At 40.2% G+C, this 18,611-nt stretch overlaps 1 protein-coding gene across 1 annotated transcript; it reads right to left on the bottom strand.

The window, feature by feature from the left end:
• Nucleotides 1–1,090: 1,090 nt before the first annotated feature.
• LOC142637491 (putative germin-like protein 2-1) lies at nucleotides 1,091–2,224 on the bottom strand. Its single transcript, XM_075811765.1, has 2 exons — nucleotides 2,113–2,224; nucleotides 1,091–1,664 (listed from the first exon to the last, which is right to left on the bottom strand). The coding sequence occupies exons 1-2, from the start codon at nucleotides 2,222–2,224 to the stop codon at nucleotides 1,138–1,140; spliced, it is 639 nt and encodes a 212-aa protein (XP_075667880.1). The 3' UTR covers nucleotides 1,091–1,137.
• Between the last annotated feature and the right edge of the window lie 16,387 nt (nucleotides 2,225–18,611).

The raw sequence follows: 18,611 nt of genomic DNA, 5'->3' as shown, positions 1-18,611 counted from the left end.
GAGGCATAAAGTTTACGAGACCTTGTACAAACTTCGTTGACTGAAAGTTGAACAGGATGTTTGCGAGACCTTTGCTTGACATTCGCTCGAGTGAATTGCGTGAATAATAAACCTATTTGTTGTGCCTTTAATTGGTCAGAAAACTTCTAGAGAGCTCTTTGGAACACCACAAGTCCAGGTTGTTGCAGATGAGGATTGTTTGTAGAAAAAGTTCATGTAGAAGAAATCCAGAGTTATGGAGTCCCTATGATAGGAAGGCAAGTGGATCATTTGTTGAGGATACAAAGATGTCTAGTTACAAAGGTTTTGTAAGTAGACTACTAACGTAGGACAACAACACAATATCAATGGGAAAATTAAACAATTGCAAAACAAAGGATAAATCTTATGAGTAAGCACCTAAGGGTTCCTTGGAGTTAGCATTAAGCAAAACTATAGTCGGCACCACTATAAGAGAAATACACATTTAATCTTATGATCAAAATAGACAAATCTGTTTTACAATAATTAGAAAAATGTGCTTAAATAGCAAACAATGAAATGAATAAAGAACCCCTAATTATTAAATGTTTAGGTTTGCTTAATTTTCATGCCCAATTACTAGTAGGCTCCATCCATAAGGCCTTAGGTGGGGCTGTCTTCTGTTTTTTCCTCCTCTTATTCGTGCAAATAATTGGTGGTCTGTACCTCGTGTCCGAACTAGCTACCGTAACAATTTCTTCATTTGAAGAAGTTCTTCATGTGACTTTTATTATTTTCATAATTATTTCTTTCAGATTTGATAATTATTGTGGTGTGAAAATAAAATGTTTTAGGAAATTATATAAAAATGAAAAAAAAAAAATGCTGTTGATCGTGGTTCATAATTTGAAGCAAATGATTCTAGATGGAAAGGAAGACGAATAAAGGAAAGTACATAAATCTTCTAAAAAAAAAAAAGAAAAAGAAAAGAGGAAAATTCATAAAAACTATATTTTATTAAATAAAATCGAAAAGGAAACCTAAAGTATCATAATAAAAACAATGCACACTAACTTCCAATGAGGTTATAAAATAACAAATTGACACACTCGAACAGAATGTGGAGAGGAGTAGGTTCTTTATCTTTATTAATGGAATAAAATAATCATAGCTTGTCTAGAACTTAGACCGGATATAGTTGACAACATTCTTATCCACCCGGAAGGCCTGAGCTAAAACGTCACTAGGAATGTCAGGCTCGGACCCAAACACTGCACTGGCAACTTGGATAACACCAGGGTTTTGACTGTTTGCAGCAGCAATGGCGGTGGCACTTACTTTACCAACATTTCTTTGATAGTGGATGAGACCAATTGGGAATACGAACACATCACCCTTCTGTAGCACCTTTGTGATATGGCTGTTAGATGTGACAAACCCAACTTCAAGGCTACCTTCCAAGACTGTTAAGATTTCGGTGGCACGAGGGTGAGTGTGGGGAGGGTTGACAGCCCCTGGTGCATAGTCAAAACGGAAGAGGGAAATTCCAAGAGTGTTGAGTCCTGGTATTTGTGCAGTGGTCACGGGAGTAACGCCTAACCCTCCAGGGTTTGATGTGTTGCCTGCTATATGAAGTCCACTGCTTGAAAAATCTTTGGCTTCAACCTTCGTAGGATCCTTGCAAGCCAAACCATTTAGGAACACTGCCACCAACCACCACATTCCAAATAAGAAACATGAAAGCCATACTATTAAAAGTTAATGATTTTTCTCGCACAACTTTCTCACAACTTATTTCACGCGGTTGTATATATTCCTTTTCCATGTTTTAATCTTTTATATCAGAAAATCTTATTAAATACTACTTATTATTGCACACTACATACACACTTTATTTTGAAATTATTTTTTAAAATTACGATTTCAATTCATGTGGTAGTGTGTGTACGGTGAGTCTATAATAAGTAGTGTGTCACTGTCATTACATTTTAAAAAATGCATACATTATGTGTACAATAGTGAATATTGTGGTGCGAGCGGGTGAAAAAGAGTTTGAACAAATATTTACGGAGCTACTGCTATGGTTTTAACATTAAGCCTATAGGGTGAAATTTTCAGTAGAAGTATGCATGTTTAAGGCTCATATTGTACCTTGACTGTTTGTATCTACAACACAGAAATCTTGGAGAGGGCTAGGATCAGATGCCAATGCAGCAAGGGAAACGAAAGGTAGAAGTCCGAAGAAGAGAATGGGGGAAGCCATCTGGAAGCTTTGAATCAAAGGAAGAAGCAGTTGTATAGGATTAGGGAGAAAAAAGCAAATGAGATTTTGGTTGTGAAAGACTTATCTATGTAGCTTCCTATATATATAAGGTGGGGGCAGAGAGAGTACAGTGTAAATTAAGACACAATTAAAATAGAAAATCAAAGAAAGAAAGAGTCTTTGGCCAGTTAAGACTATACTAGAATTGGTAGTATTACGGTATGCCTGCAACTGCAAGTAGGCAACTAAATTAAGATATCTAGGGACTGTTTGGTACGTGGGTTTAAACAACAATTTTCAAGTTTAAAAGGTTTTTTTAGAAATATGTGTGAGTGAAAAAGTGTGTAAAAATACGTGTAATATTGCTGAAAAACTAAAAATTATTGTTTGAAATCATGTACCTAACACCCCTTAATTTTCCAAAACCCATTATAAGGCATGCTGTCACATTACATATGCCACCAAGTCCAAGTCACAAGGACGGTACATATATATAAGTGCTTCACTTCACTTAAAAACTTCTTTATTCTTATTTTGAAGAATGCATTGATTTGATATAATCAGCGAAAAGGAGAACAAGTTCTGCAAAACAAAATAAAACAAAAAGATGAATTTATGATGTTTAATAAGTGAAATATGACCGGTGAATTGATCTAATTTGTTGTTACAATATAGAATGGATCATATCAATCAATATATATATATATAAAATCGGAGAGCTCATGCGAGAGTACATGAGGTCTTACCGTGTGACGCTCTAATTTTGTATTTAGTCATTTTTACCTCTTATTATTAAGTGTTGTTTTACCGTTATCCAATAAATCATAGTAACTTATTTTTATTATTATATAAAATATAGGTATTCTTGACAATTAGACTAAATGTTATTCTCTATAAAATTGTCTTCCTTTTAAAAATTGACAAAACCTTATGAAAAACCCAAGTTTAGTTATTACTTTACATATTATGATTCAAGTCTAACCCTTCCCATGAGTAAATCAAAACTAAATCTCTTACTCACTTACAAACTTTCTTCTTCCTCCCCCACGTATAAATGATACTTCTAGAAAATCTCAATCTCATGAAATCATCTCTTCCTTTTATTTCTCAATTTCAATTAAATATGCTTTTGTCTATTAACAATGTTCTATGCAATTTATGCAGGCAACATATATATATATATATATATATATATATATATATATATATATATATATATATATATATATGGGTTCAAGTTACACCTAGTGTAACTCTACAAAAATTACACATTTTTTAGACCGTAGATTTTAAAAGATCTAACGGTTAAAAAAATATTATTAAATATGATTACTTCCACCTTATTACCTAATTAATACTAGCATTCTCTCTCTCTTCTTATTTATTACTTTCCAAGAGATAATACTTTGTTCAACACAACCTAAATAAAGAATCTAATTTTCTGGTTTGACTACGTTGAAGTAGCAGATAACTTTTTTTTATCAGATAACTTTTTCTCATCAGATAACTTTTTTTTTTTTTTTTTTGATTTACGGTGAAGATAGAAGTATATGAAGGGGATAAAATTAGGAGACGGATATCTCCATTGAACTTGAAGGGACGGAGAGTATGTAAACGGATCGACACCGTAGGTGACGCGAATAAGACGGTTGAAGTTACTGAATATCCGTCATACATGGATTAGTTACGGATTCTAGGTTGTATGTCACTTGATATGTTTAAGTCGACTTTTGCTTTATCTCCACGTAAGCGTGTACACTCGAACTACTTGCATCACACGTTTGAGAAGACTCCTATATGGAAAAGAACTCAAGAAAAAAGTTGTATCCTAAAAAGAAAGGCAATTCGACCCAATATAAATACCCCAGAAACCCTAGATATCAAGGTACGCACGATTATCTCAACTCTGGCATTTTAGGGTTGAAGAATAAAAGCTCTAACTTGACCTTCGGAGGGTTTTTGGTCGGCACCACACCGGTGCTCTCTTTTAGGTCCTCTTTTTTCATCTTGTGCAGGTGTTGCTTTGGTGAGAGGAGTGCTTGCAACTTACTGGTGATTTTTTCGGCTTCATCAGTTGGCGCCGTCTGTGGGGAATATCTTTTGATTATTTCAACCTCGCTCTATTCCTGAGACGAAAAGTTGTATGGTACTCACTCGATCGATGACAACAAACAACAATCAAGGCGACGAACCACACGCCACAGCTCTAGAGAGGCAGGTCCAAACGCTTTCGGCGGCGGTTGAGCGCCTCACCAAGCAGAATCATGATTTGGAAGAACAGTTGCGACAAAAGACCGCACACCCAAGTGCACCAGAGGAAGACCAGGAGGGTGCTAGTCCGGAAGGAAGAAACGCAGAAGGGCCTGAGGGCAGCAATGCTCCAACTAGACCCGAGCGACAAGAAACCAATCGACCATCTGTCTCAGACACTTTGCCGACTCACATAGCTGCCGAAATGCAGGAGATGAGGGAATGTATGGATGTGATGATGAACGCCCTTAGAGGGCGGGTATCTAGTGACCTGGACGACCTAGTCCACAGAACGGATTCGCCTTTCACAGCGCTAGTGAATTCATGCCCCCTTCCTCCAAAGTTTCGCATGCCTCATGTGGAGAACTATGACGGATCTAAAGACCCATTGGATCATTTGGAATCTTTCAGAACATTAATGCATCTTCAGGGTGTGCCGGATGAAATCATGTGCAGGGATTTCCTCACCACTTTGAAAGGGCCTGCGAGAGATTGGTACAGTAGACTGACACCCAATTCCATTGGCACTTTTAAGGAATTGGGTGCACAGTTCGTATCACACTTCATCGGAAGTCATCGGCATAAGAGGTCTACTGCGTGTATATTGAGTATTAAGCAACGAGAAGACGAGACTTTAAGGTCATACATAGCCCGCTTTAACAAGGAAGCCCTCTCGATAGACGAGGCGGATGACAAGATACTTGTGGCAGCATTCACGAACGGGCTGCGAAAGGGTAAGTTCTTGTTCTCTCTATGCAAAAATGACCCGAAAACTATGTCCGACGTGTTTTACAGGGCAACGAAGTACATGAACGCCGATGATGCCTTGCTAGCCCGAGAGTACTATAAGCCAAGGAAAAGGGAAAGACAGGAAGATACGAAACCGGACAACGGACGAAAGATGGCAAGAACTAGAGACCGACGAGAAGACCGGAGATCCAAACCACCTTCGGGAAGATTTACAAGCTTCACCCCCCTCACAGCTCTAATTGACCAAGTGTTAATGCAAATCAAAGATGAAGGAACCTTGACGTTCCCGGGCAAGTTGAAAGGAGATCCGAACAAGAGGCCAAGAGATAGATACCGCCGTTTTCATCGCGATCACGGCCACAATACGACGGATTGTTATGACTTGAAGCAACAGATTGAGTCCTTTATCAGGAAAGGAAGGTTGCAGAGGTTCGTAAGGAAGGAGAGAATGGATCAACCCCAGGAGCAGAATCCTAGACGGGAAAATGAGCGTCCCAGGCCACCCGTAGGAGATATACGAATGATTATAAGGGGCAATATTTCTGCAGGGTCATCCAAAAAGGCCCAAAAAACTTACTTACGGACGGTTCAAAGTGTCCAGTCGACAGGCTCCTCACTAGAAGGAACACGACGGAACAGCTCTCGCATCAAGTTTTCGGAAGAGGAGGCCTGGCGCCTTCACCACCCCCATGACGACGCGCTTGTGGTTAGCATACAGGTAGGGGACTTCAACATCCACCGAGTTTTGGTGGACAATGGGAGCTCAGCAGATATCCTTTACTACCCTAAGTTCCAGCAGATGGGGATTGCTAAAGAGCGCCTGATCCCGGCATGCTCGCCCCTCGTTGGCTTTGGAGGAACCTGGGTCTATCCTTTAGGATCCGTCACGTTGGCGGTGACGGTAGGAGACTACCCGCAGCAAATAATCAAGGATGTTTCCTTTCTCGTGGTTGATTGCTCCTCAGCATATAATGCCATACTCGGACGACCCACTCTCAATGCTTGGAAGGCCGTCACCTTTACCTACCATCTGATGATCAAGTTTCCCACCGAATGCGGAGTTGGGGAACTGCGCAAAAATCAGGTGGCTGCGCGGGAATGTTACGTTGCCATGATGGAGATGGATGACCACGTAGAGGCAATGAACATCGAGGAACAAAGAACAGTAGCAGAACCCGTGGAGGAATTGGAGGAGGTACGACTAGATGATTCAAGGCCCGACCGGACCACCAGGATCGGAATCTTAGTCGACCAAACGGTTCGACATGCGCTCCTGTTATTCCTCAAAGAAAACCAAGACGTGTTTGCATGGAGCCATGACGACATGCCGGGAATAGATCCAACAATCATAGTTCACAAATTGAATGTATCACCTTCTTTCTCTCCAGTTCGACAAAAGAAGCGTGTGTTCGCCCCCGAACGGGATCGAGCCGTGGCAGAGGAAGTGCAGAAGCTGCGAGAAGCAAACTTCATAAGGGAGGTGTACTACCCTGATTGGCTGGCCAATGTGGTAATGGTCAAGAAATCAAACGGGAAGTGGAGAATGTGTGTTGACTTCACGGATTTGAATAAAGCATGCCCTAAAGACAGTTACCCACTCCCGCGCATTGACACCTTGGTAGACTCCACTGCAAGACATGAATTGTTGAGCTTCATGGACGCCTTCTTAGGGTATAATCAAATTAAATTAGAGAAGACAGATCAAGAGAAAACATCATTTGTGACGAGCCAATGGCTTTTTTGCTACAAGGTGATGCCGTTCGGGCTCAAGAACGCAGGAGCCACGTATCAACAACTAATGAACAAAATGTTTGTGCACCAAATTGGCAGGAATGTCCAGGTTTACGTAGATGATATGTTGGTGAAAAGCGCAAAGGTGCCTGATCATCTGAGGGACCTCCAGGAGACTTTCAACACTCTTCGGGCGTATAAAATGAAGCTGAATCCAAGCAAATGCGCATTCGGAGTAACCGCTGGAAAATTCTTAGGATTCATGGTGTCCCAGCGGGGCATTGAAGTCAACCCAGAGAAAGTCAAAGCGATTATGGAACTGTCTCCTCCGAGGACGGTGAAGGAAGTGCAAAGCTTGACAGGGAAGATAGCAGCCTTAAACAGGTTCGTATCAAGAGCGACGGACAAGTGTCTCCCTTTCTTCAGAACACTAAGGAGATCTTTTGAATGGACGAACGAATGCCAAAGGGCATTTGAAGAGTTGAAGGCATATCTTTCTGCCCCGCCATTGCTTAGTCCGTCCACTCCAGGGGAGGAATTGTTCCTGTACCTTGCCGTCTCATCAGCAGCGATAAGTGCAGCTCTGATCAGAGAGGAAGGGAAGATACAAAAGCCCGTGTACTTTATCAGCCGGGCGCTGAGAGGAGCAGAAGAAAGATACCCACGGATGGAGAAACTCGCTTTCGCTCTTGTGACTGTAGCTCGAAAACTCAAACCCTATTTTCAAGCACATACCATAAAATTCCTGACGGATCAGCCCTTGCGGAGAGCAATGGACAATCCTGAAATTGCGGGACGGATGGCTTTGTGGGCTATCGAGCTGAGTGAGTACGATATCCAATACCAGCCACGAATGGCTGTGAAAGGGCAGATACTGGCAGACTTCATTGCGGAATTCACTACACCTGAGGAGTAGGGGGCAGAAGAGACGCCCACATGGAGAATTCACACAGATGGATCTTCCAACAAGCATACGGGAGGAATCGGGGTGGTACTCCACACCCCGGAAGGAGATAAGATCGAATGCATGATCCGTCTGGAATTCACCACTACAAATAATGAAGCAGAGTATGAGGCCCTAGTGGCAGGATTGGAACTTGCGATAGCGGCTAGGGCTAGGAAGGCGGTGGTCTACTCCGATTCTCAAATCGTAGCCAGCCAAGTTAATGGGAGCTATGATTGTAGGAATGAACGAATGAGAAGGTACCTCGGGGAAGTGAAGGGTCGAACGAGTGACCTCCAATTCACGATAGTTCAGATCCCAAGAGAAGAGAACCAAGAGGCGGATCGACTCGCAAAGGCTGCTTCGGCCGAACCTCTGGTCGCCCCAGAACAGGTATTGTCCTTCGTCCAACATTCATCGCTATTAGATAACGCTCGAATGCAGGAAGTAAGCACTAAAGACGATTAGACGGTTCCAATTGTGATATACCTCAAGGATGGCAAGCTGCCATATAGCAAAGAAGACGCAAGGAAATTGAAGGTTAAGGCTGCCCGATTCATCCTGATTAAAGACGTCCTCTACAAAAGAGGATTCTCCCGACCATATCTAAGATGCCTTGGCCGTGAGGAAGCAAACTACGTGATGAGGGAAGTTCATGAAGGAATTTGTGGAAACCACTTTGGATCAAGGTCTCTGGTGCACAAGCTACTCCGAACAGGATACTATTGGCCGACAATGCAAAAGGATGCCCATATGTACGTTAGAGCCTACGATAAGTGTCAACGGTTTGGCAATCTCATTAGACGGCGAACGGAGGAACTCACACCTATGACGGCTCCATGGCCGTTCGCGCAATAGGGATTGGACATCATGGGTCCATTTCCAATAGCGGTAAGACAACTGAAGTTCTTGGTGGTTGGTATTGACTACTTCACCAAGTGGGTGGAAGCAGAAGCTCTTGCTACTATCACGGAGAAAAACATTCGCAGCTTTGTATGGAGAAGTATTATTTGCCGATATGGGATCCCTAGAGTGCTCATTTCAGACAATGGGAAGTAATTCGACAACGATGCATTCTGAGACTTTTGTTCTCAGCTGGGAATCAAGAATCACTACTCATCACCTGCCCACCCACAGGCCAACGGACAAGTTGAAGTCACGAACCGGTCCTTGTTAAAGATTATCAAGACCTGGCTCGAGGGGTAAAGGGCATATGGCCGGACGAACTACCAAGTGTACTATGTGCATACAGGACAACGGCAAGAATGCCAACAGGAGAGACACCGTTTCGATTGGCGTATGGTGCTGAGGCCCTCATACCGGTGGAAGTGGGATTAACGAGCTACCGCGTGGAAAGCTATGACGAGAGCAAGAATAATGAAGCATTGTGTCTAGAGCTTGACCTTGTAGATGAGGTCAGGGCAGCAGCAGCACAGAGACTGGCGCGGTACCAAGACATGATGGCAAAACACTACAACTCGAAGGTCCGGCACCGGGACTTCAAGGTGGGAGATCTGGTATTACGAAAAGTGCTTGGCGCTACGAAGGATGCATCCCTGGGAAAGCTGGGTCCTAACTAGGAAGGCCCGTACAGAATTATCTCATGGCATAGGAAAGGAACGTACTACTTGGAGACGTTAGACGGAAGGAAGTTGGGTCATCCTTGGAACACGAAGCACCTGAAGAAGTACTACCAGTAGTGCGACAGTCATAAGACAATGTCTACCGCCTTATTTTCAGTTTAATTTTAAACATTCATAGTTTTTACTTATTAGAACCCAAGTTTTCTTTTCCAAAAACAATTTGGACTGTTGAACTGATATAATGAGAGGAATTTTTATTTAGAAAATATGAAATGCATGGTGTTGAAATTAGGCAAAGTCCACAAAGTGGACGGATCATCCAAAGGATGAAATTCTACAAGTCCACAAAGTGGACTGATCATCCAAAGGATGAAATTCTATAAGTCCACAGCATGGACGGATCATCCCAAAGGGATGAAAAACCTAGTTCAGAAAGTGGACGGGTCTCAAATCTACAAGTCCACAAAGTGGACGGATCGTCAAAAGGATGAAATTATACAAGTCCACAACATGGACGGATCATCCCAAAGGGATGAAAAACCTAGTTCACAAAGTGGACGAGTCTCAAATCCACAAAGTGGATGAAATTCTACAAATCCACAAAGTGGACAGATCATCCAAAGGATGAAATTCTACAAGTCCACAAAGGGACCGATGATTCAAAGGATGAAATTCTACAAATCCACAAAGTGGACGGATCATCCCAAAGGGATGAAAAACCAAGTCCACAAAGTGGACGGATCATCCCAAAGATATGAAAAACCTAGTTCACAAAGTGGACGGATCATCCAAAGGATGAAATTCTACAAGTCCACAAAGTGGATAGATCATCCAAAGGATGAAATTCTACAAGTCCACAACATGGACGGATCATCCCGAAGGGATGAAAAACCTAGTTCACAAAGTGGACGGGTCTCAAAAATACATCTGAAAGTCCAGCCCAAATAAAGGACGGACATCTAAATTTCTTCACTGTAGACGGGTTATCTAAATGAAATAAACGTGCATATTATATGCAACGGACAATAAGCAAGCAAACAAGCAACAAAAGATTCGATAAGTTAAATTGTATGATTACAAACGACGGTTCAACAAGTTCTCTTACAACGGTAAGAATTTTTACAAACAACGGTTCAACAAGTTAAATGAGTATTGCTATTCATTCTTTGGGGAAGAGTTCCCAATCAATGGGCCGTCGTTCAGTTGACTTAGAGGAAGAGCTTCACCTTCGTCAGCTGGAGCAGTGACAGCAAACACTTCGTCTGCGCTTTCTGAACGGACAGACTGTGCAAGTGTTTGCCCTTGAGCATCAATTGAAATGTGGGATACATCCAGATCAGGATACGACGACTTCACCTGACGGATGGCATCGTCGAATTCGTCAGCAAAGGAGCTCCCAAGCTCTGTCATAAGGAGGTCGGAGTCATGATACTCCTGGACGGCTATCTCCTTTGAATTATGGAGTTTGGTCTTTGTGTCCGTCAATTCCTTCTCCTTGTCCTTCAAAATTTCGTGCAAGTGCTCATTCTCCTTCTCCACCTCACCTCTGACCTGCTCTGAGCATTTGAGCTTTCTGTCCATGTTGATCTTGTAGGTCTTCAGCTTGTGAAGCTCATCCTCCATTGTCTTGTTCTTTTTCCTTAGACGGTCCATTGTTGTCTCATGATTGACGCAATGGCCCATTAATCCTTTCATCATCAGCATAGCCTGAAAGCAAAGAACAACACTGGGTAAATGACGGATAAGTATGAGCATAACAAAGTTAGACGGATTTAAAAATACCTGCGTAATGTTAAAGAGACCTGTCTCTCCCATCGCCTCCGTCGCGTGATTGTCGAGGTCTGCATAGTCGTCAGCCGTTAGGATAGATGAGAGCTTTCCTAGGGCGTAGCTTGAGTCTTCCCTAAAAAGGACGGGTGCTTTCTCTCCTGTGGGAGTTGGACCCTTCATCAAGCCTTTGCCCTTTCCATGCCTGACGGGTGCCTTCTCAGCCTCCAACGCCACGACGAGCTCTGGTGTGGCCCTCTGCTTCTTAGGAGGACGGTCCACCTTCTCTTGTTGGATACATTTTGACGGAAGGGATGGAACCGTCCCCTTAGCTTGGCCACCCTCTTGTTTTTTCTTTGCTGCCTGTTGTTTGATGAAGGCTCTTCTCTTGGCGGCATCCATCTCTGCAAATCAAAGACGGGTGTAAATAGAAGCAAAATGACGATGCTAGAATAAGACGGAGAGCATTACATTTAACTTACGTTTTCTAACTCTGGTATCGTAACGACGGGCTGAGGACGAAGGATCGGGACCATCACGGTACCAGTGGAGAGTGTCAAGGGTGACAAGTTGTGCCCACGTCCTCTCTAGGAAGCTCCACTGCTCTAAGGAAACTTGTGGACGGTCCCGAGCTGCAAAAAAGACGGTTAGACTTAAAAAAAAAAAATATATATATATAAATAAAATAAAATGACTTTCAAAGATCAATTCGACGGAAACTAAAGTGATGGCATACCCGACGGAGGCATAATGCCCCATGTAGTGTCGACGGGCATATATGTGCTATCTCCTAGACGACACATCCATTCATCTCCTTCCAAAAAGAAGTACCTACTCTTCCAGTCTCTATTTGAGTCCAGTGTATCACTAATCAGCCTCAACAACGGGCTCCTGGCTACAAAACTGTACATCCCTTTTGATTTGACGATCTCCGTTGGACGATAACAGTGGAAGAATTCTTCCACCGTCAACCTTCTAGAACCGTCAGACATGGCCCCGTACAAAACTTCTACCCCGATGAATACTCTCCAGGCGTTTGGGGAGATCTGGGTGACGGATAGGCCGAGGTATTGAAGAAGGTGACGGTGGAGAGAACTCAAAGGAAATCTAAGCCCCGCCTTTAAGGCTTGCTCATAGATCCCAACACCGTCAACCCCCTTGTAGTAACATTTTTCGGACTTTTCGGGGAGGCATAGACGGATGTTATCTGGTATTTGATACTTGGCCCTAAGTGTTTGGAGGTGGAATTCGATTATTGTGGATCTAAAATCGTTTACCGTCCAGAGGGGTAGCATGACGAACTCTCTGAGACCGTCCGGTCCAATCGTAGATTGAACGGGGGGATCCACACCGTCTAAGCTACTATTGGATGACTCTGAACTCTTCGTCTCCAGACCTCCATCTAGGGAAGAAGAGGTACTGGACGGATTCCTCTCTTCACTTGAAGTGTCAGGATCTCTTGGACCTGATGGGAATTTCTCATCGTAGCCCGCCTCGTCGCGGACAAACGACTGATTACTTGACGCACTAGACATTACCTACATTTATGACGGTATAACCTAAGACACCGACGGATCTAAAGAAAGCATATATATATGTAAAACAATAAAATAAAAAGAAAGACGGAGAAGGGTTTGGAGTACATACCAGATCTAGATGGCTTCTAATGAGAGACGACGGTAGTAATGACGGTGGCGCTCTGCTCACAAATTTTTGATAGGAAGAGAAAATGAAGGGAGAAATGGCTGGCTTTTATAGAGCGAGGGGCACGGGATACGAAGCGACGCCTCGTTTTGGGGAAACATCCAATCTATAAGGACCACGTGTTCTTCGCCAAAAATGCAAACCACGTGTCCTCCGTCATGGTACACTAAGACCGTCTTATCTCAATACATTGCTTTATGAATCATTCCATGAATCCGTCAGGTTTCAAAGACGGATCCAAGGACTGAAGGGGGCAACTGAAGGGGATAAAATTAGGAGATGGATATCTCCATTGAACTTGAAGGGACGGAGAGTATGTAGACGGATCGACACCGTAGGTGACGCGAATAGGACGGTTGAAGTTACTGAATATCCGTCATACATGGATTAGTTACGGATTCTAGGTTGTATGTTACTTGATATGTTTAAGTCGACTTTTGCTTTATCTCCATGTAAGCGTGTACACTCGAACTACTTGCATCACACGTTTGAGAAGACTCCTATATGGAAAAGAACTCAAGAAAGAAGTTGTATCCTAAAAGGAAAGGCAATTCGACCCAATATAAATACCCCAGAAACCCTAGATATCAAGATACGCACGATTATCTCAACTCTGGCATTCTAGGGTTGAAGAATAAAAGCTCTAACTTGACCTTCGGAGGGTTTTTGGCCGGCACCACACCGGTGCTCTCTTTTAGGTCCTCTTTTTTCATCTTGTGCAGGTGTTGCTTTGGTGAGAGGAGTGCTTGCAACTTACTGGTGATTTTTTCGGCTTCATCAGTATATATTTGTGTAAACAAAAAACAAAGAAAACCTGAGTTTGAACATAGGGGCCACCTCAGTGGGCCACGGTTGCCAAACACCAGTAAACAAAACAAAAGAAAAGTTCCATAAATTTTTTTTAAAAAAAAAAAAAAAAACTTCCAATTGGTCCTTTAAAAAAAAAAAAGTTTGAGCCTATCACATACACTAAACAGAATATCACTTTTAAAAAAAAAAAAAAAAATCTTCATTATCAATGTTTTAATAGATACATATAAACAAAAAACATTTAGATAATTAAAATTTTTAACAAACCTACCCAAATATTATTTGGTGTGATATATGATTTTTGTTTTCTTTATATTATTTGGTGTGATATATGATTTTTGTTTTCTTTTTGGGTAAGACTGCATTAAAGCAGCAAGTCCAGAAGGTCTACCTTTCAAAATTTCAATTGCTTGGTGATGAAAAGGTGGGAGGTTTTCTTGTTTAATTAGCGTATGATAGGCTCAAAATTGAAGTTTTGTTTTGTTTTGTTTTTGTTTTTTTAAGGAGCAATTGAAAGTTATTTTTAGTTGACTCTTGTTTTTAATTGGTAGTTGTGAAATCAGAGAAAATAGATTGTTTTTTTAAATTTGTTTTGTTAGGTTGTGTGGAATAAAATATTATCTAGTGGAAACTAGAAAGCAATAAATAAGGAGAGAGAGAGAGAGAGAGAGAGAGAGAGAGAGAGAGAGAGAGAATGCTATTATTAATTAGGTAATAAGGTGAAAGCAATCATATTTAATAATATTTTTTTAACCGTTAGATTTTTTAGAAATATACGGTAAAAAAAAAAAAAGTGTAACTTTTGTAGAGTTACACCAGGTGTAGCTTGAACCTATCTATATATATATAAATCTTGAGATTTCTGAGGTGGTTGAGATAATTAATAAGTGCATCTTTCTAAAAGTTATAATAAAAAAATTTTAATAAATAGCATATACTATCTCACAATATGTCATTTACATAATATTTTCTTTCAAAAAAAAAATTCAATGATAGGAATGATAAAGAACATGATTCTATAGGGACAATAAACAACATTGATGCAAGATTCAAATTGAAGTTTTTGATGCAATTGACAGAAAAACTTTTGTGATTAAGATGCTAAGAAAAATCCTAAATAAATATAAAAAAGATCTTACTGAGAAATAAACTGAGATACAACTTATTTAAATAATTAAATTATTGTAAAACTATTGATCATAATATATATTAAATTTCTCATATACATACTGATATTAGAGAAGGAATCCCACATGATTTGAAGAAAATTTTAGGAAAAAAAAGCATTTTCATACTTCATTTGAATGAATTCAATCTAAAAGATGGTTTTGAAAATTACACAATTTCTATGATTTTTGATTTACCTTCAAATAACAAAAAGGCGTGGAAGAAAAAAAAAAATACACAACCCAATATGCTATATTAACTCTTTTGCTACACTATTCCTAAATTATCCAAAAAATATATATATATATATAAACATTTACAAAAAATGGTCATATCATTGAAATTTAATATGAATGCAAATACTTAAGAAAAATCTTAGCGACAACAAATCTGCAAATCCAAACTTTGTAAGATCCAATCAAGAGTCTTCCAGTACCAATTCATTAGTGATTAATACAAATAATGTAACAAAAGGAAAAAATGATGAAAACTCGAAAATTGAACAAATAGGGGCAGACCAAACTTCAAACGTTGAAAATGAAGAAATAAATGATGATGTACATAACCCTCAAGCATCGCCATACCACAATAACAAACATTGAAAAAAAAAGATTTAGTAATGAAGGTTTTTATTACATCACATAATAAAGATCAATAATATGGGACACATTAATGTTTTTATCAACTTTTATTATACAAAATTACTCCAAAGTGTTTTTTTTTTGCTCATTATTTAAACTCATTACTAGCAAAGTTTTATAACAAATATACTATAATATATGTATAAAATTCTCTAAAAAAAAAATTATATAAAAAATTATAACATTATCTGTGCATTGCACGAGCAACTTACCAATATATATTAGTTGTTGAGGGTGAAAGTTTTTGCGTGACTGACTTCTCTAAGTTTTAAGGCACAACCCAAATTGACGAAACTAAGTACTTTTTTTAAGCCGAAAATGAACGGATGAAATGAGGCCTGTTTAGACAGAGAAATGAATGAACAAAACGAAGGATCTGTTGGCCCACTACCACCTAAAACAACACCAGCCCATCAATCGCCACTAACGCCTAGATGATTAAGGCATATATGGAGTTCTCTTTTGCCGATGTGCCATTTTCATTTTTTATAACATCTGTTGTCTACACACGCAAAAAACAACTAATATTGTGCTTTGAAGACACGATTTCTAACTTGAAATTATGTCTTCAATGCACGATTTTAGTTGTTTTTTACTTGTGTGTGATGTGTGTATAATTAACACTGTCCTTTCATTTTAACTAAGTTCCATATTGTGGCCCTCGAGCCAAGGGCGTTAACGGGTATATTCAATTCCAGAGGGCAAAACCAGTTGCATACCTTGTGTGCAAATGCCTGATGCCCAAAACACAACTAAAAATGTGACCTATACAGCTAAATTTGCTTTCCCTTTTTTCTCTAAAAGTAACATATTATACATTTATTGCCCAACTATCCACATTCTCAAAGTAGGCTTCCTTCATTCATCCTCACAAAGGAGCTAACGAATTCAATGGAAAACGTAACCCCCTTTCCCTTGTGGATAAAACAAAATTACCCAACCAAATCTTATTTCGAAAACCAAAAAAATGGGGTGTGACCAGTGCTTGAAAATGGTGCATATCCATTGCCCTGTGCAAAAGCCAGAAATTGACTTCTTAGTAGTGGGTGTAGAGAGGGAAAGTTCCCGACCTATCACAAGTTGACACACTAAGACATCAAGGAAGACACCTACACCACTAGCAGCATTAAGAAGATTCAGCAATGCAGAAGCTCTGCTGGAATCAAGTCCTCTAGTAACTTCAAGAACTTCAACTTTCTAATAAGAAGAACATTCGAAGAGATATCATCCAAATTATTTTCTTATATCTCAAAGTTCACTGGAATCAAGCTCAAAAGCCTCTAGAAACTTTAAGAAACCATAAATCAACGAAGCTCTATGGATTCAAACCTCCAAAGCCCTAAAGAATTTTCATCACAAACCTTCGAAGAGGAAGAATGTATGAAGAACAAAGGATTTCTAACAAGCTCATAGCTAGAAATTCGTTATAATTCTGTTATAAAATTTTTTAATCCATTCCTCAAACAAATTGAAGCATATTTGTGTTCGAATATGTAAAGTTGTAATTTTCAACTATCTTGTGTTGGTTTTAATTCCGTACCAAATTTGATTGTAATTTCTTCAATCATTTTTCCTTGTATGTATGTGAGTTTATTTGTAAGGGATGAGTGTGAGAGATTGGTGAAGAATCAAGCATCAAAAGGTGAATCAGTGGAATTCGCGACTAGCTTGTGAGTAGCTAGCAAGAAGCGATATTTCGAAAAGGCCAAGTATGGAGCACATGACTGGAAGTTGAGGTGTTATGCCAAGCGGTCGAGTTCGTGAGTGTTTCGCGAGAAAGGCCAACCCGCGAAGTACCCGCGAAACTTTTTGTTTTGCAAAAAGTTGTGTTGCTTTACCAAATTCTTTACTTACACTATAAATACCCTCATTACCCATGAATTTAAGGAGTTCTTTTGAGAGAGAAAACCCTAGCAAATATACTTGAGATTTAGAGATTGTTATACCCACAATCATCTACACATTTCCTTGTGGTTTTCTTCAACTCCTACCTCTCCATTTCTAGATCTTTGAAAGGTTGTTAGCTGAAACACTTACCTCATCCATTTTGAGTGTCAAGTGAGATTTTGGTGCTGTTAGGAAGCATTGGAAGGAGCCATTTATTGGTGGATGCAATCAGGCGGAATTGCGGAATCTAGAAAGCTAGAGAAGTCAAGATTCTGAGAAGTTTGTTGGTAGCAAGAGCTTGGAGGGCTCAAGTAAATGGGGTAGACTAGGCTTGGAGGGTCTTTTGTTATTCGTGTACTCGAACTTTATTCTCTAGTGGATCGATTTTGACTCGGAGGATCGCGGAGAGGTTTTTTGTCGAGTTCTTCGGTTTCCTCTTTGATAACACGTCTTAGTGTTATCTTGTGTTTACATCTCTTTTCCCAAGTCTTTAAGCTTTCATTTTATTGTTGATGATGGATGAATATGGCTTAGGGTAGTGTTATCGGTTCATTGTGCTTATTTACTCTTGTTTCGCATTTAGTCTAAGTTAGAGTAAAAGCAATCTAGCCGTAATTTTTAATTGGGAGTCTAAACAAGCTCTTGTGTTTTAGCACAAATTTGAGCTTTTAATTGGTATCAGAATGGGTACACTTGTCGAATTTCAATATCCTAGTGTGATCCAAGACCCCGTGTGAGATGGATAGATCTCAATCTCTTAATGCACCTCCCTACTTTGATGGGAGTAACTATGCTTTTTGGAAAGTATGTATGCGTGCTTTTCTTTGTGCTATTGATGAGACGGCGTGGGATTTCGTTGAGAATGGATGGGTAAGACCCACAATAGCCAAATCCGAATGGGATAAGGCTACTCTTGCTTTGGCAAATGCCAATAGCAAAGCTATTCATGCTATTTTTTATGGTGTTTCAATTGATGAGTTTCATAGAATTTCGCATGTGAAGATTACCAAAGAGGCGTGGACCATTCTTGAGACAACCTACGAAGGTACCAAGAAGGTTAAGGACATCAAGCTTCGAATGCTCACTACTCGATTTGAGAAATTAAAGATGAGTGACGATGAGTCATTTGATTCCTTTTTATAGAAGACTAAATG

This window comes from Castanea sativa, chromosome 5 (genome assembly GCF_040712315.1).
Source record: "Castanea sativa cultivar Marrone di Chiusa Pesio chromosome 5, ASM4071231v1".
NCBI lineage: Eukaryota > Viridiplantae > Streptophyta > Magnoliopsida > Fagales > Fagaceae > Castanea > Castanea sativa.
Note: the sequence above shows the minus strand (reverse complement) of the source record. Positions and strands in the feature narration are given on the sequence as shown.